The 22,890-nt window shown below is 41.8% G+C and overlaps 1 protein-coding gene across 7 annotated transcripts in view; it reads left to right on the plus strand.

Moving 5' to 3' along the window:
• DCX (doublecortin) overlaps nt 1–22,890 on the plus strand; it is an 88,492-nt gene that overhangs the window by 40,636 nt on the left and 24,966 nt on the right. For 5 of the 7 annotated variants that reach the window (XM_054075831.1, XM_054075829.1, XM_054075832.1 and 2 more), the window contains 2 exons: nt 16,843–16,945; nt 21,342–21,479. In XM_054075831.1, coding sequence (XP_053931806.1) covers nt 16,843–16,945; nt 21,342–21,479 — 241 coding nt within the window. The remainder of the gene's footprint in view (nt 1–16,842; nt 16,946–21,341; nt 21,480–22,890) is intronic. The other 2 variants (XM_054075833.1, XM_054075834.1) reach the window with 1 other exon arrangement.

Raw genomic sequence — 22,890 nt, forward strand, 5'->3', positions numbered from 1 at the left:
GACTATGCTTTAAAGGGGAATCTGACACCTTTTGATTTCTCCTTGAAAACGAGGGCAGGCAGGGAGCTGCCACAGGCTCCTGGGGAAGGATGAGTGCTGCTACAGACTTCAAGCCACTAGGATGTCCAGCCTGGAAGCAAAGTACGTTGCATGCATGCACACAGCAATAGTCTTTTCTACGGCAGAAAAAGTCTCTTATCACCAAGTCTTCAGCACGGTGTTAAAGCTTGCAAAGGTCTCTAGCACAGTGGCCATAGTGATGCAGAGGACACAGAGCTGTGAGTACATCTCCTCCAAACTGAATCTCTTTGGGAATGAAACGCCAAGGCTCCTGTAGTCATATTTCTTAGTAGGTGTTTATGTGTTTGGCCATACTTTTACTGTAACTATTTCTAATAATCATATTACTATCATATTCCTTGAAAGCATTGGGGAAGGTTTTCAAGACAGATTAATCACTTATGAATTTGTAATCTGGCTTTGATCACTCATTCCTTTTGAATGCTGGTAGGTGGAGTTTACATGCCAAGATTTTCTGAATAATGAAGATGCTGCCTCTAAGGATCCTTTGGAATTAATTTTTCAAATTTGGATCTAATGTGTTAGCTGGGCTCCTGATTTAACATCGAGAAGAAAGGACTTTGGCAAATTGTACAGATGTGCGGCTCTCCAAATTCTCCTACTAAAATAAAAAGCAGCGTTCTCTCTGCTTCTGGAAAAAGCTGGAGCAGACAGGTAGAAGTACTTGTGATTATGAAGGCGGACAGAGTGTTATCAGAGGAGTTTGAGCTCTTGAAAGTGACTGACAAAGGTTCAATCTCTAATCCTTCTGCTCTGTCATTTACAGCACTGAAAGCATCTGCAATGTCAGCAGCATTTGACATCAAATATCCAGCAAATAATTACAGTCATCTCTGACACAGCAAAGTATAAATCTCATTTTTGGTGAGGCATAGATGTCAGAATACTGTCTGCACAATAGCCAAGGGCTGTGTAAGTTGTAATTAAAAGCATTTAATTTAAGTTAATCTTCATTAGGAACATAATTATGCCTGCTCATAAATTGCTTCAATATAATTGTCACAGTTGTAAATAACTAGTTATATTAACCAGCTTTTCTTCAGGATAAACTGTCTAAGAGATTATCAGCTGTTTTAGAGCAAAAGCAGAGGGTCTCTATTAGCATATCTGTAACACGAGCATGTGTGGGGTTAGACCAAACTCGCCATCCTTGCTGCTGCCGATGCTGCAGATTGGCACAAGGTCACACATTCCTGTTGGCTCCAAACAAGCTGCTTTGTAGAGATGAGAGGATTCTGTTTTGGAAGTTCAGTAATTTATTAGGACCCGGTTGTGGAGAAACAGAGCAAAAGGTGTTGTGTGTCATTGTCCTTCTGTCCCCAATGGGTCAAACATGATTTTCCAAGGGCTGTTTTTGTCAGCAACTTCACTGGCTTCAGCCTTATCCCTGTAGCCTTATCATGACTTGTAGTCATGAGAGCATATGGGAAAGGTCTGCCCTCCATAAAGTTGTTATTTTCTAATCAGATTATCAATGAAATGTGTATATGGACTTTGCTGTCCTGAAATGCATGTTGGAGCTATGTGCTACCAGCGATGTTCTTCTGGTGGAGCCAGGCCAAAGTCTTCTACTGGTCAGCTGGTATCTGCCAACAGATTACGGTAATTCCTTCAGGTCTCTTGATTGCTATGGGGATTTAGGGCCTGACCCAACACGTGTTGAAGTCAGTGGGGAACTTGCCTGCTGAGCTCTGTGAGATCAGAATCACATCTGCCATAGAGGAACGGAGAATGTAATACCTGTTTGATTCTGCTGAGAGCAACCTAACCTGAATCCAAAGAGGCTGAGAATAGCCACTGAAAAACTTAACTTAGAAAAGGAATGATTTGGTCTCCCTCACTCCCTCAGGAAACAATGCCATGAATGCTTGTAAGAATTAAATAGCACTGGGGAGGTGAGTCAAAATAGTCTTATAAGTGGACATGAATGTTTGAAACGGGTGTCCTAACAACACAGTCTAAAAGTTCAAGGAGCTTTTAACTGTTGTCAATGCTCTTCCCAAATAATCTGCACTGTTACTGCTAATTGGCATAAATCTTGCTTATAATACCCATGGCAGAGATTTGCACTGAATCCATTGCTAATCCTATAAACTGGTGAGTTTGATAAAGTAGGTTGCTCTGGGCATTGCTAATTTTATTTTCATGCTTCCACTTGCTATCATTCATTAACCCCCAAATGGCAGGTTGGTCTGTATACAAAAACAAGAGAGCAACAGTCATCTTATTAGTGACTATAACCGTGAGTGGGAAATGACAATACAATGAATACATATGCAATTTAAACAGAATGTCTTTTCTTGTGTGTCGGCGTGATGCTACCTGCTAAAAAAAGGGCCAGGTTCTCATAAGCACATGCAAAATTAAATCTGATACAAAGAAATTCTATACTAAATGGCATTATTTTTCACTTGGCTTACTACTATGCCCCAGGCACCACAATATCTAATACCACTGCTCTTTGTAGCGCATTGTCTTATTCATTTAAAAGTACATATGTCACATAGTTTGAATTTTGAACCTCTTTCAGTGATTAGAGCAGCTATCAAGCACCAATAGCATAGCTAGGGCTAAATCCTGCCCTTGTCTCTCCTTGGGTGTAGCACTAGCCAGGTTCAAAACCCCAATTTTGGCATTACGTAGTGGTTGAGACATCGCACATCACTATTTGAGGACATGCAAGGGACTGAATAAGCAACTCTAGGGTCTGCTCAGACACGTCCATTTAAGGCAGAATTGGAGTGTACCACTGGAGCACTAGGAAGGCTTACAATAATGATGCCTTATTTTTAATTCAATATATGTGAGCTGGGCACCTTAAAGAGGATTACAAAATAAAGTCTCAGACTGTAAGATAAGACTTCCTAGATTTCCATTTCCAACCTGAAGACAAGAAAAATCTGTTCAGGAAAAGACTGAAAACATTATCTGCCAACTACTGGCCTAAGTTTTACATCTAGTAGCCAGAATAGGATAAAAATCCACTGTTTCTTATGAGTCAATTTCTTATTGTGACATAATGCTTAGTTATATGAACATCTGGTACTCCTTAAATGATTGTATACCGATACAGTCTGGGTTTGCTTCCAGTGAAGGAAGTTTGGATGCAAAATAGCAGCTTGCTAAACTAGTAGTAACCAGAAGAGTTTGGTTTGTGTACAACTACCAGGAAGCTCTGCAGTGAGAAGCTGCCCACTGCTTTCCTCTAACGCGTGCCTCCTGAGCAGCACAGTCCTGGGCTTGGCAAAAGCCCACTACAAAACACCGTGTGTGTGCCAAACCAGTCAGAACTCAGCCAAATAGCAGCCTTAGAGCAGCCTCCCAGTACTGACAGGGGCTCCAGGAAAGCTGGGGAGGGGCTCTTCATCAGGGAGTGCAGGGAGAGGATGAGGAAGAACAGATTTAAGCTGAAAGAGGGGAGATTTGGATTAGATTTTAGGAAGAAATATTTTCCTGTGAGAGTGGTGAGGCCCTGGCCCAGGTTGCCCAGAGCAGTGGTGGCTGCTCCATCCCTGGAGGTGTTCAAGGTCAGGTTGGATGGGGCTCAGAGCAGCCTGTTCCAGTGGGAGGTGTCCCTCCCCATGGCAGAGGGGTTGGAAACGGGTGGGCTTTAAGGTCCCTTCCAACTCAAACCACTCTGTGATTCAAATATAAATTGTGTGTTAATGCAATACAATAGAAGCACAGTGGCTGGATCTACAGAACCAGATCAGATAACTGGGCAAAAAGGACAGGCACGCTTCTCAGTAAAATGTTTTTTATATAAGTCAGCTTGGATAAGAGAATTTAACACTTGCCTGGGTATTACAAAAAGGTAAAGATCAGATACAGATTAAAAATATACCAGTCATTTTCTAAAGCAAATTATTTTCTAGGCAGCCAGGTATAGCTTTTTCTTTTATCCAAGAAAGCTGCCTTGGAACAAAAGCAATACAATGGTGTGGATGATGTAGTCTCTTGAGGAAAGAAAGAAACGAAATATTTAGCCTGGGCTAGAAAGGAAAAACAGTGTCAAGTTTTAAAAATTACTTCATCACGTTTGAGTTCAAGACAGTACAGCAAAAGCAAAATGCTTGTTAAATCATTCTAGTGTTCAACTACCATAGTGGATGTACTGGCTGCACCAGCGTGATAATTATCAGGGTATGACTTTTGTTATTTTTTAAAGGATGTATGTGTTGCCTTTTTTGGTCAGAGATGCTTTACTGCCTCTTGGAACAGAGGTAAAAAATATGGGAGAGAAAAAGGGCAATTGTTTTAGTACAGTGACATTTTAGTGAACTCCAGCACCACATTCCCTGTGGAAATATATATTCTGGATGGAACAGTATTTCTCCAGACAAACGAATGAAAATATACTACTGGCCTTGCTATAATTACCTCTCTCCACTTATTCCTGCTATCTTGTGCTTCAGAGATGCTGCATTTCTGTAGTTCTTATTGAACCCGACTGAAATTGCAGACATTCAGTGTTTCCTAAATAAGCTCAGCCTGTGCTGTCTGTACTGGATGTTTATTGGAGCGCTGGAGCAAATGGAAAGCATCCCACCACGGGTACAGAGCACGTCTCCACAGGAGAGGCTGATATTGCTGGATTGCCTGTCAAAAATGATCTGAGATGAAAGGGGAAGGGAGCAAAGGGAAGCTATAAAGCATTTGAGCACTTCTAAACTATAAAGTTTTAGAAGTGCTGTCAGTATAATCAGAAAGTAATGTCAGATTGATGGTTCGGATAGTTCTTTTAACTTCAGTACTTTTGTACCAAGAGGCTTGTATGCCAATAGAGATTTGGCACTTTTGTTTACATTTCATTTCAGTCTTTATGCAGTGTCTACAGGCGAATTTATGTATAAGCAGCGTTCCCACCCCAAGCAGACAGCAAGCCTTGCTTCTTTCTTGAGATCCACAACAGAACTAAAAAAAAACCCCAAGCCCACAAAAAAACCCACCTGCATCTTTTAACTGATGTTAAGGTGTCAGCTTTGCTGAACCTAACAAAGGGTTATTTAACACTCTTTTGTTTTAACAGTAGTTGCAAAGCTGCTGATCTCCACAGTCACAGTGGGGACGCAGAATTGGTGCTTTGACCCAGGACCGTTCGGTGCATAAATGAGATCAGAAACTAACTCAAAATCTGCAAGCAACAAGAAATACTTTATTTTCTGCAGAGGTGAGGATCAGCAGGCAGTGTCCTGGAGGGAAAGAATCTACAATTTCTACCCCTGGAAAGGCGAAGACTACTGCAAGGCACTACTCGTGCTCATTATTGTCTCACACTACAGTGTCGCTGAGAATGGATCGCTCAGTCCAGTTGCTGTTAGTGTCAGTGGCAGCAGAGAGAAGCCCTGCGTGGGCAGATGCCAGGCTCGTGTTCTTCACACCAGCAGAAAGGATCCATTTATCATGGGAATGACATGGTCAGTGTGGAAGGGTGAGGGCGAGGGAAGAGATGGAGTGTGAAGGATAGGTGAGGAGTTGATGAATTCATGCAGCAATGGGGGAAAAAAAAAAAAAAAGGAAAGAATCCAGAGATGTTATTTCTGTGGTTCAAATAAGAAAAGCAGTACCCAGTTATCCTGGAGCCAGTGCACAAAGGGAATGTAAATGTGCACAGCCATCTGCAACTGGCTGATCTGTGAGCTCATACGATCACCTCTGCACACATAGAAGTGGAACTTGCTATTTCTTAGAGACTGGGAAAGAAACAGATAACGTTCTGCGTCTGAGTCTCTGTCTCTCTCCTGTTCTCGTATATATGTCTTGGGAGAATCTCATAGCAATTAGTTTCTAATTGCTTCAGTAGTCTACAACTCATTTTATGAGAAATGCCATCCAAATATAATGGGTTTGGCATGTTTCACAGAAGCAGAAATGAATTGCATCATAATTTTTAAAACTTCTGTTCCCCCTTCTTCCATCACCTGATACTTCAATTTTCAAAAAGAAAGGTGAAATATTAAAATGGAATGTGATTTTTTTTAATCAGATACTCTTCTGCCACTGCTTAATGGCAAAGATTCACCCTGATATGCTATACATTTATCATAATGATTTAATTTAAAGTATACTCCCCAAATTAATGTGGACCCTTTAATACCTCTCCCAGGTGCTCTTTAGTCGGGGCAAGAAGGTTTAAACTTCTGCCTTTTGGAATCCCCTTAGTAAATCAACTGCATCTTGGGATCATCTCCAAATGAAATTCGCTTGCTGCACAGCAGCAAGGAGACGTGATAGGATTGTAAAACAGGACTATTTTTCACTGCAGAAATGCTTGAACTCACTCCAGACAATTATGCAGGCTGCCATTTCACACATCATCTATTTCAGTATTCCTGCATCAATTATTCTATTAACATTACTGCAGGCTGAGCTAGAACTCGTCATCGGTCCTGTAGACGTGGAAGGGACAGGATATATTTTCAAATTGAAAAAAAGAAGGGGGGCTGTATTTTTATTTGAGAGGCTTTGGGATGTTCGTTTCAGCAGCCTCACTGCATGTTCTGCACAATTATCTCCCAGCCTGCTTAACATTTTTAATTTCTACCCTTATACGGTTTAGCTCAGGACATAATGCTGAATTTTCCATTACTCTGTTAGCTGTCAGCTGCATTGAAAAGGCCTGTTAATTAGAAAAAATTAATAGCTTTATTCAAAGATTAACAGAAATTAGGGTGAAACCAAAATTGTTCTGGCGGGCAGGGCATATGCATTTGCTCTAAATTCAGGAAATCTCCCAAAACACAAAGAACACGTTCAGGATTATAATTACGGAAGAAATTTTAACTCCCTGAAAGAACAGCTGGGTGGCAATTCTTACTTTCCTTTAGATTTAATATAGCATCTGTTACAATTTAATTTTTAAAGGACACAATTTTTAATTCACATTAATCTCCAGAATTAACAGGGTACTAAAGATCTTTGCAAACATTGCAGTGTAACCAGTCAAAATGCCTTTAGGAGTTTCTTTAGGATATTTTAGCAATTGAGCAACAGCTTTGATGCTATTGAGTGGGGTGAAATGCAAAGCCAGTGTTAATTAGGTACAGAACCAGTTGCATCTTCTCATCTTCTTCAAGAATTAGGCTTACTTGGCTCCGTAAGCTGCATGTGAAGTTAGAGTCATAGAATCATTTGGTTGGAAAAGACTTTTGACTTTTATGTTTCGCTGTACCTGTCCACTAGTAAACCATATCTCTGAGCACCTCGTCTGCCTGTCTTTTAAACACCTCCAGGACTGGTGATTCCACTACTGCCCTGGGCAGCTGTTGCAATGCCCAAGAACCCTTTCAATGAAAAAATTTATCCTAATATCCAATCTGAAGCTCCCCTGGTGCAGCTTGAGACCATTCCCCGTTGTCCTATCACCTGTCAGTTGGAAGAAGAGACCAACACCCACCTCTCTACAATCTCCTTTCAGGTAGTTGTAGACAGTGATGAGGTCTCCCCTCAGACTCCTCTTCTCCAGGCTAAAGAATCCCAGTTCCTTCAGTCGCTCCTCGTAAGACTTGCTCCAGCCACTTCACCGCTGGAGGACAGTGGTGTTTGTTCATTGCCAGGTTTGGAGATGCACATTAGGAAGGATGAGTTGGAGGTTGAGTACTTCATACTTGTGTCTCTTTTTTTTTCCAGTAAAGGTGATAGCTTGAAGTAAAAATGTTAGCTTTTCAACATCTCCTTTAATGAGAAAGGGGTTTGGATTTTGTAGATGTTGAACAAAACAGAATGGAAAATGTACAGAATATCATCTCAGTGATGCGTCTAAGAATTAATTAATAGAAGAAGTATCTTTATATATGAGAAAAATAGAACATATGTTTGAAAGACTGTGTAGCTGGAGACCCAGACCCTGCCTACAACCAGTCCTGGCTGAGATACGTATATGTGCATAAGCTGAATTGACAGAATACTCTTGTCTGTTCAGAAAAGGTTTTTAACTACAACTGAGTTAGAGTGCATCTTCCCCAGGAAACACTGTGATAATGCATTGCCATAAATCTAATTAACATATGCTGTCTACCACAAACGACAGGGAAGACAAGGTTATCCGTGGTGAAGTGTGCTAGTGTGCTGCTGTGCTAGGGGAGACTCAGCCAGTTCAAAACGTGCTGCCTTCAAAGTCAGTGTTGATGCCTGAACGAAGCTGAAGCGTCCTCTAGCTCTCCTGATGCAGTAATAATAACAGCAAGTCTGACACTGATTTTGCTTTAGCACTTATTTTGGAAGGCAGTTAGTGATGTCAGTAGGACTTAGGACAATGTCAAATAACTACATTTCTTAAAGAGAGGCTACCTCACCGAGTGAAACAGTCAGTGAGCGAAACCAAATCTGTTAGTATTTAATATTATCTCCTTTGTCAGTCTGGGTGATTATCAAAGACAGAATTTTGTTTCTTATGTCTCTTTACACCACATCACAAAGAGGCTGTAGGAACAAACCCTGCTATTTCATACAACTGTGCATTCCTCTTCATTTTGCCAGAACTTTGTTCTGCCCGAAAGCCCTGTGCAGGTGTGCCTCCCTCTGCTTCCATGGCTGCCTGCGGGGCTGCGGTTAGGTGGAATGAGTGGGTTGCAAGACAGTGGCGTTATCCCTGGAAAATGGAAATGCATCAATTAATCAGTTCTGTCCCCCTGTCAGGGTTCATCATCACTGCCGTACTGGGTTGAAGTCCATAACCGTACCCTATGGGTGAGAGTACAACAGGATCTCTCTTTAGTACCTGGCCGATGTGCTTTGAAATGTCTGGGCAGAGAATTAAGTTCTTAATACATCTAGCCATGAAACAATTAACTGGAAAAAGTATTTTTTTCATACTGCTTACTGGTGAGGGAAAAGAAGGAACCGGAGTCAGGAACACTTAGGAGACAGTGAGGAGGGAAAGACTCTCCCAGGGCACCCTTCCAGAGGATAAGGAAAACAGAAATGTCTTAGTCTTTTAAGCAGACAACACACTGCATGTGGGGATGAGAGCAGTTCTCACAGCAACAGTTTTCCTTCCTTCGTGCACAGCAGGTAGGTGCTGTGGTGGGGGTATGGAGATAAGGGCTCCCTGAAGGAAGCAGGGACCAGCGAGTGGCTGTTGGTCTCCTCCAACACCCTAGGGCTTCCTTACAAGTAGTAAATGCTTGGTGTAGCTTTTCATCCTTCTGCGCCTGTTGGTCTGCTAATGGCAGTAGTTCTTCTGGAGATGGAGGAGGTTGCTTGTAGACATGCACCAAACCATTCAGTCCTGGTACAGCCTGTTTTGTTTGTTTGTGTTGTAACCAGGGTGAAGATGCCTCTCCATCACCATTACTAGTATTGTTACAGTTAAATAAAAACTTGCACAAAGCTGAACAAGAGCCATTCTCTTTTCAGAAGTTATGCACAATAGGATCAGCAACAGCTATAGGATCTCGGAAATCCCATTAACTGGAAATTCTAGCCCATTGGTTCTTCAGCTGGACTTTGAGTAGGATGATAGGCTCCCTGTGCCCTTACTTGCAAAACTGCCATTTCAAGTGGTGTTGCTTGACCTTGGCCACAAATTCATTCTACTTCCAAAGTCTCTGATGCTCTTTTGTAGTCCAGAACTACTGTTTCCTCTCATGTGTGACAAGGTAGAATGGTTTGACAGTTCTCAAGTTCTACCTGTTTGAGGCAATTTGTGCTGGAAATCTTTCCTTTTTGAGTCTTAACCTGTCACCTAGAATTTCTGGTTTTATGGTTTTCTGATTGGAGAAGGTGTGATCTTCTATATATCAGTGTTGATGGCTGCGCTCCTTCTGCCCCCCAACTGCACAGCGCATTTATGCTCAGCCTAATATCCTCATGAATGCAAGAGCAAGCCTTTCTTCTGTGTAAAAAGAACCAACAGCCTGCATATCTGTTTCATAGTCCCCTCCATACATATGGGGAATGGGGATAACAAACTAACCTTTCTTCCAGAGGCTAATTGGATTTCACACAGTTTGGAAGCACCACTAATTCACCAGATATATTAAATTCAGCTTTAACGTTCCTGCTGGGTAGCTTGGCTATTGACCTTCCTCCCCTTGCTTTTTATTCTATTCTACTTCAAACTTAGCCTTTTCCAATACTTAAATACACAGGCACCTTGTGCTGCAGCCCCTTGGAGAGCAGCATTTCTTCATGCCTGAAATCTTAGAAGCTGCTGTGCACATGCATGAATATTTCTTTTTCCGCTTAAATAAGTATCACAAATGCTTATTGTAGAAATAATTCAAATTGGTTAGAAGGTGGTGTCCATGCTCTGGCTTATTCATATTAAAATAAAATAGTCCAAGTGGACATAAAGAATTCATAATCAGCCTCCTGTAGTTATACAGCCTAATTAAGAGGATTAGCATTTTTCATCAATAGAAAGGTGTAAAAATTCGCTTTTGCATCAAAGAAAACACTTGATCCTGCTGACTTGCCCAGAATTTTCTCTTCTGAACATGAGAAAGGAAGAAAAAAAATCTGTACAGAAGACTGGAATTTGATTGTTTCAGTGAAACTGTGTAGGCTTAAATGTAAGGCATGGCTCTCCATGAATGCAAGAAAAAAACAAGATCTCTGAATAATGTTTTAAGGAATGGAAATCTCACCGCATGTTTCTATTGAAAGGTCAAGTGATAGGCCCTGAAACCTAGATGGTAGAGATGATTTTTCTTACCCTTCTCAAAGGCTCAGTGCAAACACAGTAGTGAGGGGACAGCACAACCATGGTCACATCAGTTTTCCACATGGATGTTTGGTGGCATAGGAGAGCAGAGATGCAAGAGCAGACGACAAAGCTGCGGTGTCTGCCCATCCTCCTTGAGTATCTCAGAGAAGGGTTCCCCGAAGTGTAATTGCACATACTTCTATGGCATGGGCTGGGCATGCAGGAGCGCTCCTGATTTTGAATGTCGACATCACTGCTTTTTCTGCTCATCTTTCTATCGCTTATCCATTTCAAGCAGTATTTTTTCATAAAAGCAGATAAGTAATTCTCTTTCTGTGACTGCAAATGTGGAATCTATTGAGTGGGTGTGAGCATACTTTAAAGCAATAATTGGATCCAAACGTCTCTTCTTTTTAAATGCAGGAAACAAGAATCTAATAAAATGTAAATTCAGTGTCCGCTTTGGGCTTGCACTCTTCAGGCTGTTAGGGAAAAAAAAAAAATATTAAGTGCTGTGCATTCCAATATGAACATCTTTATTTTCCGTCATGTCCCCTTAACCCCTTAAGTCTTCTGAAATCTTTTTTCTGAACATGTGGTGGAGAGCTTGTCAGAGAAGATAAATCAGTTCATTTAGACTACTCGGCACGTTCTTTAATTCCAGATATTCACTGTGGCGCGTGACCTTGCTGAGTCTTCCTGTGGACAAGTCTGCCTGTGTTTGATTTCTGTACTGTGCCTTATTGATTGCAAACACCCAACTGTAAAGCACAGTCGCCTTTGTGATTTAGGACTTTGGCCTCATAGACCTGAAATAAACACACCACTGCCAAATGCACTTGGGGTACAGGTGTTGGAGTATAAATAAGTCTATCAGATGTCTAGTTTGAGTTAAAACAGATTTTAGTTACGTTCTCAGCTCGGTTAACTCCTGGTGCCTGCCCAGCTGCTAGTCTGACTTCCTCAGCTCCATCTGACATCTAGCACTGAAGAAGAGAGAACATGAGCAGGCATCTAAAATGCATTAATTGTCTTTAGCTAACAGATGGTCAGATGTGTTCAGTTTTATAGCATTTATCAAAGCAACGTAGAAAATAAAAGCATCTCTTAATTCAGTTATGCTCTTGATAGGCTTTATGTGTGTCTGGGCTGCACATTGTCTTTTTGGCCTTAAAGAAAGCTGTTTCTGAATACAGTTTTTTTTCTCTGTTCTGAACTCTGGCAGCCTACAAGCTGAAGAAGTATGATGATTTCAAGAAAGCAAATGGACATCTCTTTTCTGTTAGACCTGCAGAAACCTGGGCAACGGCTTGAAGCCACCTATGTACTGGTATCTCTTTCTGTTCTGCTGTCTGAATTCATCAAGAGGAGGAATACAGAGGGAATAGTTTAAAAAGTCATTATGATTAAGGGAGAGGGGAGCAGAGGAAGGAGCCTTGCACTGGCCCTCGCTTACCCTAAGACTTGCACAGAGTCAAGTAGTTGGTTAAAGATGACAGTCTCCAAGACAGAGGATGTTCAGCCCCCAAGTCGAACCTGTGGGGGCGTTATTCCACACATCCGTTGCCAGACCTCTGCTGGCCATTTAGGCAGAGGTCTTTCCTCATTCCATGACATGAGGAAGAGATGGAATGTCTGGAAGCAGGACTGTGTACATAAATCACCGTTATGAATAATCACTAGCTACAGTGTCTGGCCATTTATCATTCAGCCTCACATGGCTCTATCAGCTAAAAACACCTCTGATAAAGACGTTTCTCAGAAGAGTGAAAAAGACAGTTCAGTTAACCCTAAAAGTGATGTGTTCCCCTTCAGAGATGTGCTGTGGCATCTTCTTGGCAAACAGTGATGGCCAGCCCAGGCTACGGGAGATCGTCTGCCAAAGTGGCAGCCACAGGACCTGCTCGATCCAGCAGTGGGAGCCACCAAAGAAGAGCTCTGTTTTGTCAAAATCCTGAAAAATGCTTAGTTCTACAACTACTGTATTAAAATGAACAGGAAGGCTCAGTATCTCTCAAGAAGAGAACAATTAAAATTGCTGCAGCAGACACTAATGGATTGTCACTGCAGGAATCCTCTCTTGGAGATCCTCGCTATATCACCCTCTCAGGGAAGGTTTTTCTAATATAGGTAGAGAGGAATTTCATTTAATAAGAAAAAAACCCATGCTTAATGAAAATCCAAGGAATCACAACAGTTTTGTACTCCCTAAAATCTCTGTTAAATGCTACCAACTCCTGTTTCTTCCATAATATGTATTAAAAAGGTTTTGAAAAATCAAACCTTGACACAAAGAAAAATGTTGCCATCAGTTCTATTAGAATAATTACTTGGTAAGAAATAAATTTGTACTTCATCGACTGGGGTGGGAAGATTTAACTTTCTCCACTGAAATTCTTAAGCTATGGGAATTTGAGAGAAAACATTTCATGCAGTATGATCCTCTTAAAGTCAATATCGTCCTTCTAATTCTGAATTTCAAATTAAATATGATCCTCCTTTAAGAAAATGCACGCACATATATCTTGGAAGTCAATGCTGTTTATCCTGTCTACTGTAATTCTATACACAATTCTACTTGTTATAAATAAAAGAAGTTTCTGGACTTAAAAATGGAAAAATACAAAATCTCACCAATGTGATGGTCTCCAGTGTCATTGCTAAGGCTGTGTGATAACAGCCACCAACACCATCACCAGTTCCAGGTAGCATCTTAGGTCCTTGCACTAGCAGGCTATTATTGGGTTTTATCTTGTGCTTTAATGGATTCATAGCTAAGAGCAAAATGCAGCATTTAAAACCAATGATTTTCACGTTATCAGCTGGGGTAACTTTTTCTTGATGTGAACTTTCTTTCAGGGTTTTCATGGTGTTCCAGACTATTTATTGGACATAATTAGAACAGTAGATTAGAGTAAGCTAAACCAGAACATTTACTTTCAAAACAGGCCAGCCTGCTTGAGGGGAGGTGCTCTGGTGTTTTTTTTTTTCAACTGAAAAAACACGAGAAAAGGACTGTTGAGAAATGGAGATAAGGAGACTTAAGGTTATTCTGGAGTCACTAAGAACCCTTAAAATAATGAATGTGGGGTATAGGTTGGGCCTTGCTTATCAAGAACAACCCTGATATGTTCCATAGCATCTAATAAGGTGTCAAACCAGCTATTGCAGCAGATCACAGCCCATGCTCCCGCTTCCCAGCTTGCATCCTCTTTAGCTTCATATCTTTCAGGAATGAGCATATTTAGAGCTTCCTCCTGGTGTTTTCCCCTTTCTATGCACCACGTGGGCATTCTGGCTCTGGTGCTATAATATCCATCATTTAAGTTGCATGTTTGTTTAAAGAAGGTTTACTCCAGGGACTTCATGTAGACAGCACTATGTATGGGGCGTGTTTCAGGAACATGCAGGAAAGATCAAGGGTTTAAGTTTAATAAACAAAAGGTAAATAGAAAATGCCACACACATGGTGAACATAAGCAACATAGCTAAAACTGCATAACATGACACACCTGTTATTTTCTGAATTTTGCAATGTTTTGCAGTATTTAATGAGTGGGGCTGTTTTACGGCTGTTTTTTCTACCACGCTGTGATGAATTCTTAATAGTGGAAGGTACAACAGGAAACAAAAGAGAACAAATAAGGCAAATACAGAAGTTATTGTTGGCTGAATATTAGGAGCCCAACATGTAGATGATGTAATTTCTTTACCAGCTTCCAGTACTCACACAGCCATAATTATAAAATACATGTAATAACTTACAGTCTGAAGGGACAAGAATGCAGCAAAGTGAATTGCAAGCATTTCTGCTCGACATTTGCATGCTGGTATCTTGGCATCACATTTGGAGCTTTTGATGTGAATGCTTCCTCCAGTTGCCTGGACTTTTTTTTTACCTTGTGGTCGTTGTGGGGAGTTCAAGAACAAAATATACATTTTGACTTATGACCTGGAGACAACATAAGCACCTGTGGGCTCCTTCTGATTTCATCTAAAAGGCTGGGAATTTTTTGAACCCTTATGTTGTGATCTTGCTTTGCCCCACGTTTAACCATGCAGTGGTTTCTGTACTGAAGACTGAGCTAAGCAACCTGTGAGTCCTTCCCATAGTATAGGTTTAGTGCTCTGCATGCAAATGAGAGCATGTGTATTGAGCCAAAAACAGTTATTTGCAAACTGTAATGCCATGTGCTGGCTTGAAATATCACCTTTTCTGTAGGAGAATTCTCTATAGGTAACATGTTAATTATTTTCAACCTAACTTTAGGTAAATAGGAATTGGAATTCACTGAAGTTCACAAAGAAAATCCTATCTTGGATCAAAGCCATAGGAGATTTCAGCTTGCTCTGTTTTGAAAGTCACGCTGATGTGAAAATCAGGATTTTCACTAATGTTGGCATCTTAACCAGAGCTATCTCTCTTAGGCAGTGCTTTAATTATACATTATATTAACCAGTGTGAAATACTAAGCCTTATTAAGATAGCCAAAAGCTTTCTTTATAGTTGATTTATTAGAGCTTGAAATTAACTTTTCACAGTCCAGCTCAAATGGATCAGTAGATATGGAAATTCAGCTGTCTACAGTAAGTTTGCTGAAGGTCAACTCCAGTGTTGTCTCTGGTCCCCCTCAATGCATCCACCCTCTGTAAAGACCCCAGTGCCCAGACATGTTGAAGCTCTGGGCATCAGGTGTCAGCCTGGTACCTCTATCATAAATATCAGTGCCAATCTTGTGGTCACTTGGAATGGTCTCCTGAAAATACTGAGCTTAAACCCTCCCCACGTTTACTCTGGGATCACCCAGGTGCTCAGATGTGAGGCTGATGTGTTGTGCCAGACTGGCTGATGCTGGAGATGTACCACTCTATTGTGTTTGCAGGTGAGTGTTTTCTCTCCTTCTGGCACAGTAATTAGTCAGTACGTGGTTGAGATATCAGGAGCTCAGACTGAAGTTCTTGACAAAGCCAGTTGCATAGAGGCACTTTATTGTCCCTCTGGCCCTTGGAGGCAGGTGCTACGCTGAACACTTGCCTCCTGAAAGGCTTTCAAGTTGGGCCTTCCAACAATTTCTCTGTGGGGTTTTTCTCTTCTCCAAAATATCAGTATTTCTGTCCACTTCATATGAATTTTCAAAGCATTTTGTGGAGACAGAAGAGCATCATCTTTCTTTCACTCAGAAGAGCATCTGTCAGCTTGCCAGGGGCCTGAATAAAAGGCAGTTTTCTACGAGATGCTGGTGACAAGTCTGGGTATTTATTGACCTCTCCAAAGAACAATGATGTGCATGTTTTCCACTAGCTGTTGCACTGAGCGGATTTGGGTTAACTTTAGGTACATGGAGATAGCACTGTAGCGTTATCATGAGTTGCCGTGTCATTACCACTGGTCCAGTGGACTTCCTACTAAGTGGTAACTTAAAAAGTTAAGGGTAAGTTTAACTTTGTTAAGGGTTGTCAAGCATTGGAACAGGCTGCATGGGGAAGTGATGGAGTCAGCATCCCTGGAGGTGTTCAAAGGACATGCATATATGGTACTTAGGAACGTGGTTTAGTGGCATGGCTAATGTAACATTGGCAGTGTTACATTAAACCTGGACTTGATGATTGTAAGAGTCTTTTCCAACCTAAATAATTCTATAATTCTACCACTAACATTGTTATCTTGCTGTTGCTGTGTAACAACATCAATTATTTCACTGGTAACCATGTAAATTACCCCAAGATACTCGTCAGCATGGGCAGTGGTGTCGCAGCCTTGCCTACCAACATGGCATGGGGGACACCCCTGCTTCTTATGTCAGCAGTAGCTCAGGAATGCCTGTGTCATTCAGTAGAGTGACTAATGTAGCCTGTCAGTTCCTGAATGGATTGGAAATGCCATGACTCATAGAACTTGCAAGGTAGTTGGGATTTTCTTTTCCTCCTCTTTTAATTACCCTTTTACACTTGAGTTGCCCAGATAAGTTGTGTGTTGAGCACCAGGCTTACAGGAATAAGCAAGGGACGGGAAGAACAGGGGAGAAGCTGCTCCCTCCTGTTTAAATTAAAACTAAGCCACATCAAAATGTTGCCAATTAAAAATAAACCAAATGACTTTGCTCTCTCTGTAGGTGACCTGTCTCCACGATTTCTTTGGGGATGATGATGTGTTTATCGCCTGTGGTCCAGAAAAATTCCGCTATGCACAGGATGACTTTTCTCTGGATGAAAGCGGTAACATCAAACACACACTGCTCGCCAGTCTGTGTTTTTGTTTGATTTCCATTCAGTTCCTTGTATCAGATAATAATGCTGCATGGTTTTGTTCTGTTTTTCTTTTAAGATCTAGTACATGGAATTTAACATCCTTTTGTGATACTTGTACCATTAGCAGATATTATACTTGGGCAAACACTGAGATAGTCAGAATAGATGGACTCTTCCTACACCATTTGACATTTACTGCAGCGTATATCCTTTCAGTTTTATCCAGTTGCAGTCAAATAGATACATTTTTCTTGAGAACCAAACAGTAGAACTGTTGTTCTTATGTACACATGGGAATATTAAAAAAATGAGAACAAGTAAAATTAAAAGAAAAATCAGTCCCTCCACTGCTTTCTTCTGCTGATACAGAAGGCAGGGCAATAATTCCCTTTTTAGGAGAGGGCTAGGACAGCACTCTTAATTTGTCCCTGTTACAACTGCAAGAACATATCTGTAATAATGTGAGTCTTTATGATCAACTAAGCCATGGAATCTTTGATTTCACAGAATATACAGAGCTTGTTTGTAGGAGTTACCACCCACTCCACCTGGCAGCTGTGTACACCAACAGCGCAGGCTGTCTGATGGTGCCAGTGAGTGCAGCAAGACTACATTAATGTAATTTCAACCATTTAAACTAGAAGAAAATGTCAGGCTCACTTCCCAAAGCTCTACGTATCCTGTATAAAGAACAGAAGCCCCATCCTGTTTTATATGCCACAAACTGGCCTGGCATTGAAGACCAAAGAGGATTTTTGCTGTGTACCAGGAAGTCAAGCAGCCTCTAATCTTCAAACACTGTGATTTTATGACTCCTTTGCAAGCCTGATTTTACTTGATGCTGGTATTTCTGATCTGTGTACTCCAGATGAACCCATTTGGTAATCCAAAGAAAGTTTCCAAGGTTCAGCTGAAACTTTGCAGGCAGAGAATAAAGCCTGTGTCAAGCTGGGGAAGCAATCTGTAACCTGAGCTTCATATTTTTTTTAACACTTTGCAGTTGAGTCAGCTCCACGGGGAGTTCCACACTGGAAAATAGTTTGGATGCAATACTAGCAGAACAACTTCATGGGAAGCCCAGCTCTTTGCCTACACTCCTGGTTACTACTGATTTTTCCAGCTTGGATTTCTGTAACAAAAACAAGTCAAGACTGCTGTTGGGAAGGCACTGAGTAACTGCAGCTCTCGGTGGTGCTTTCAGAGGAGTAGAGGTGCCCTGCACCACTCAAGAAACAGATGAGGAGCTATTAGCTAGCAGTGTTTTCCCATTATAACCCATCATCCCTCTTTGTGATGAGTCAGATGCTGCGAAGAGAACTGAGAGTCCTGAGGTCTTGCAGATGAATGTCACTTATTAAATCTCCTCTGTCATGGGATTCTTTTCCTTGCCTGTTTGAATGACATGCACTTGGATTGCCGGCTGTTATGTTCACTCTGGCGGGACATTGGGAAACAAAAATGAGAAATAGCATAAGAGAGGATTATGTCATCTTTTTCCTCCTGACTGCCCACCACAGCTTCTGTCCTATAATCCCTGTTGCTGAGAACCTTCCAGAAAATGTTCTGTCACATTTGTACTCCGCTAGTTTCAGCATCCACCCATAGAAATGTCACCCCGCTGTGATGTTCAGAGTCCCGTTTACACTAACTTCAGCATGGGCAGGTTTCCACCTTTAGAACCTTGTTTCAAGATGTGCAAATGTTTAGTGATTGCCTCTGGTGTACTGACACTTGCTGATGGCTGAGCTGGAGGAATTGCTCAGCGTCAGCCTCTCTGTGCTGGAAAATGCAAAGCTGAGTTTCTTTTCAAGGAATTATTCCCATGAAAAGAAAATAAATTTGAAAGCTCTTGAAAAGACACAACATAAAACTTTTTCACTGTTCAGGTTTATTTTTATTTTTGCAGGAAGGAGTAATTCAGGTGATTAAAAATTGGTGTCTGACAGCCTTTGAGACCTGCTTGGTTTCTGAGATACCCCCTCTGCACCGGGGAGGCTGGACTCTAGCATATCTTGCATAGCATTTGGTGCCTATGGGTGGGCAAACAACTCATGCTCTAAGATAGAAATGCTGCAGTGTTTTTGTTAAATAGCTAATGTAAGAGTCTTGGCAAATATTACTTCTGCATTGACTGAAGATGATTTTTGCCCATGTTTTGGCTTGGCTGGTTAACACCAGGAGCACTTACTTGCACACTTTCCCTACTGGCTATCTCATAGGGTCTTATCAAACACTATTCTTTAGTATTGAGGAGGGATAGTCTACCTTACACACACATTCTCCTCTCTGCCCCTCAAACCATTACTGCTCTTCATATACAAAAAATTGCAGCTATGTCAGTGCTGGAGCCCTACAAGACTTTCTTTGGCATCATCCGTGAGGAATCATAGAATCATTTGGGTTGGAAGGGCCCTTAAAGATCATCTGGTTCACCCCCCTGCCATGGGCAGAAACACCTTCCACTGGATCAGGTTGCTCAAAGTGTCATCCAACCTGGCCTTGAACACCTCTGGAAGGCTGCTGTAAGGTCCCCCAGAGCCTTCTCTCCTCCAGGCTGAACAACACCAACTCTCTCAGCCTGTCCTTGTATGGAAGGTGCTTCAGTGCTCAGATCATCTTCATGGCCTCCTCTGGACTCACTCTAACCGATCCATGTCATTCCTGTGCTGAGCGTTCCAGAACTGAATGTACTAGAATGGGGGTCTCAGAAAAGCGGAACAGAGGAGCAGAATCCCCTCCCTTGCGCTGCTGGTCCCACTTCTTTGGATGCAATCCAGAATACGGTTGGCTTTCTGGGCTGCCAGAACACATTGCCAGCTCATGTTGAGCTTCTCATTCATCAGTACCCCCAAGTCCTTCTCTTCAGGGCTGCTCTCAATTTTCCACCTAGCCTTGAAAAAACCACACAACTTTTCCTATCTCTGACTTACAGTTTCCAAAATCCATTTGGCAGGAGAAAAAATAAACTTATTGTAGGTTTAATTATTGCCATGCTATATCCCTGGAGCACAGGGCATCATCTCTTTGCATTCTTGTATGGCACAACCCAAAAGCAAACTCTCCCACAAACCATCTGGAAAGAGACTGACTCTTGACAGTCTGAGAATGAGGAAAGCCTGGGGAAAAATTTAAGGCAATTACATTTTTATAGATATACTCATATATAAATAAATAACACATGCATTTAGGTCAGACAACTTGTTTTCGGTTGACCAATTATTTATCCGCTATGTGCTGCCTTAGTTGATTCCCATTACAGAATCCAGTCAAAGGTTCCTTCAGTACAGCCCATGCAAGCCGAGCTGAACTTTTCCTTAAAACATTGTCTGTATGTGGAACATCTAATTCACATCTGTAAAAAAGGACATGTTTTTTGCATCTTGTTGAGGACAATCTGTTGTAGGAGATGAGGCGAGACCAGTTAGCATTTGACAAAAAGAAAGTCTCCTTTTTATTGCCTTCCTCTTCACTGGGTTAAGTTAATAACTTGAGGAGTGGAAAGTGCTTTTTGTGTTAGCTCTCAGTGTAAATAAATGCTGGTTTTGAAGATCTGGCATGCCTGAATTCTGGGGACACACAGAGGTTTGTTAGCTTTTCGGTTCCCTTCTGCAGGACACTGTAGATCATGTTTACATTTTCCACTCTTCCTGGCCTATTTATTTTTTAAGAAAACACAGTTGGGGTTCTCATCTGCTCATGTCTTTAAGTAAATAAATCTACTACACTTGTTTATACAAACCTTTCTGAAAGGGATGAGTGGCCAGGGCAGAGGATATATTTTGTAAAACCATTTTGTCTTATTTGCTTTCTGCATCTGAAAAATTGCAGCTTGTTGAAACCACAGAAGAGGTTGATTCAGGCTGGGTGAAAGCCTGCTGGGACAGATGTCCCATCTACCACTTAGAGACCTTTACATCATACCATGTGCTGCTGATGTACCTGCATAAACTGGGTTACAGCAAACTAACTGTTTGTTTGGCGTTATTCTTCCCTCAGTCAGTGTCGACCATTTTCTCTGTGCTCACTAGTTGGGGAGAACTAAGGCAAAGGAAAGGGCAGAAAATTTGTGGTAGGAAACAAGTACAGAGATGGGCCCTGCTAGGGACCCACCCTGATCTTGATGGGCACTGTCTCAGCACCTCCTCTAAGAGGAGCGAAGTTGCTGTTCTTTCCACCCTCCCCCTAAAAACTCTCCTTTCTACTGTAGAGAAAATGTGGAGGTATCAGTTTTTCCTTTGCCGTTAATGTTTTCTACAGCTCTTTGGAAACAAATCTCTAAGCTGCCCATGGGTGTTTCATACCTGGTGTCCATAGGCAGCGATCTAGGTAGGGATGTAACCACAGCTGCTCTCTCTTTCCTTAGAGTGCCGGGTGATGAAAGGGAGCCCTGCAGCTGCCACGGGCAGTAAGTCATCTCCCACCCCCCAGAAGAGCTCAGCAAAGAGTCCAGCCCCCATGCGTCGGAGCAAGTCTCCAGCCGATTCAGGTAACCATGAAGATGGTGAGTGATTGTTTTCTGGTGTCTGAATATTAACTGTGCTCCAGAGAAAAATACATATTGTGTGTCTTTAGATACGCTGTCTTTGGGTGTTTGCATGTGAAACTTTGGCATTTTTTAAGAACAAGTAGATGGTGCTAGGGTACAGGGGCACTTAGCAAGTATTGGAGAGGAATTCTCTGGGTGGTTAAGTGCAGTTGTGGCTTTAGGTCATACCACCCACAGTCTCACGGCCTCCTGCCCTATACAACATTTTAAGAGGTTTCCATTTCACAGGCAGGAAATCAAGGCCCACAGCACTCTTGTATGCTCCCTGTGGAATCGTAGAATGGTTGGGTTGGAAGGGACCTTAAAGATCATCCAGTTCCAACCCCCACTGGATCAGTCTGCTCAAAGCCCTGTCCAACCTGGCCTTGAACACTTCCGGGGATGGGGCAGCCACAATTTCTCTGGGCAACCTGGACCAGTGCCTCACCACCATCATCATGAAGAATTTCCTCCTAATGTCTAGTCTAAATCTTCCCCCTCCAATTTAAAGCCATTCCCCCTCATCCTATCACTATACACCCTTGTAAAAAATCCCTCCCCAGCTTTCCTGTAGCCCCCCTCAGGTATTGGAAGGCCACTAACCTCCTGTACAATGCGAATGTTAATTATTATACAGGTCAGAAGTGTCCCCTTGTAATCATTATGTAAAGAAGACCAGTGACCTAGGAACCGGAGAACTGGTGGTGGGTTTATTGAAGTGATACTGAGACATTACCCAGCAACAGAAGAGAAGGAAAATGGGATTGGTGATGTGGGACACCTGGAGAGTTGCAGAGCCTATCAACTAACGGCTGGGCTGAATATCACACTTCCAGTAGCTGGTAGCTTTTAGAGCCATGATGGGTGAATCTCTAGGTGTGTCATCTGCTTGGTTTTTTCCAAAAGAGAACCAGACATAGCCGTTCAATAAAATTGCCAAATCACCAACTAAGCACTTCAGGATTCCAGGACAGCTTTGTAGCTTAAATTCAAGTGACCCACAGTATTAACACAGGTGATATAAAAGATCAATTGCTTTTCAGCTTCACAGCAACAGGTTGAATATTGCATGTGAACACTGTTGTGTGGTACAGTTGGCCATCAGTAGATATTGGATTACTGGATATAAAATTCTCCTGGCAGTATTCAGAAGGATTTTCCCCAGGAAACTGTCAGCCTGTTTAGGATCGCTTGATGTTGCTCTGTTGCTTAAAGACACAATATGGCTTATGCCAAGACTCTGTGATTTCAAAGAAGTTATTTCTCTGTAAGGTGACTCTGCATTCGTAGAGTTTTTCTTCAAGATTCTAGTGTTAGCTGTTCTTAAACTCAAGATTGCTATAATCTAAAAAGCTTTTACATACATGGTCAAGTCGCGTAGGTACAT

The sequence above is a fragment of the Cuculus canorus genome, chromosome 10, assembly GCF_017976375.1.
Source record: "Cuculus canorus isolate bCucCan1 chromosome 10, bCucCan1.pri, whole genome shotgun sequence".
NCBI classification, from domain to species: Eukaryota; Metazoa; Chordata; class Aves; order Cuculiformes; family Cuculidae; genus Cuculus; species Cuculus canorus.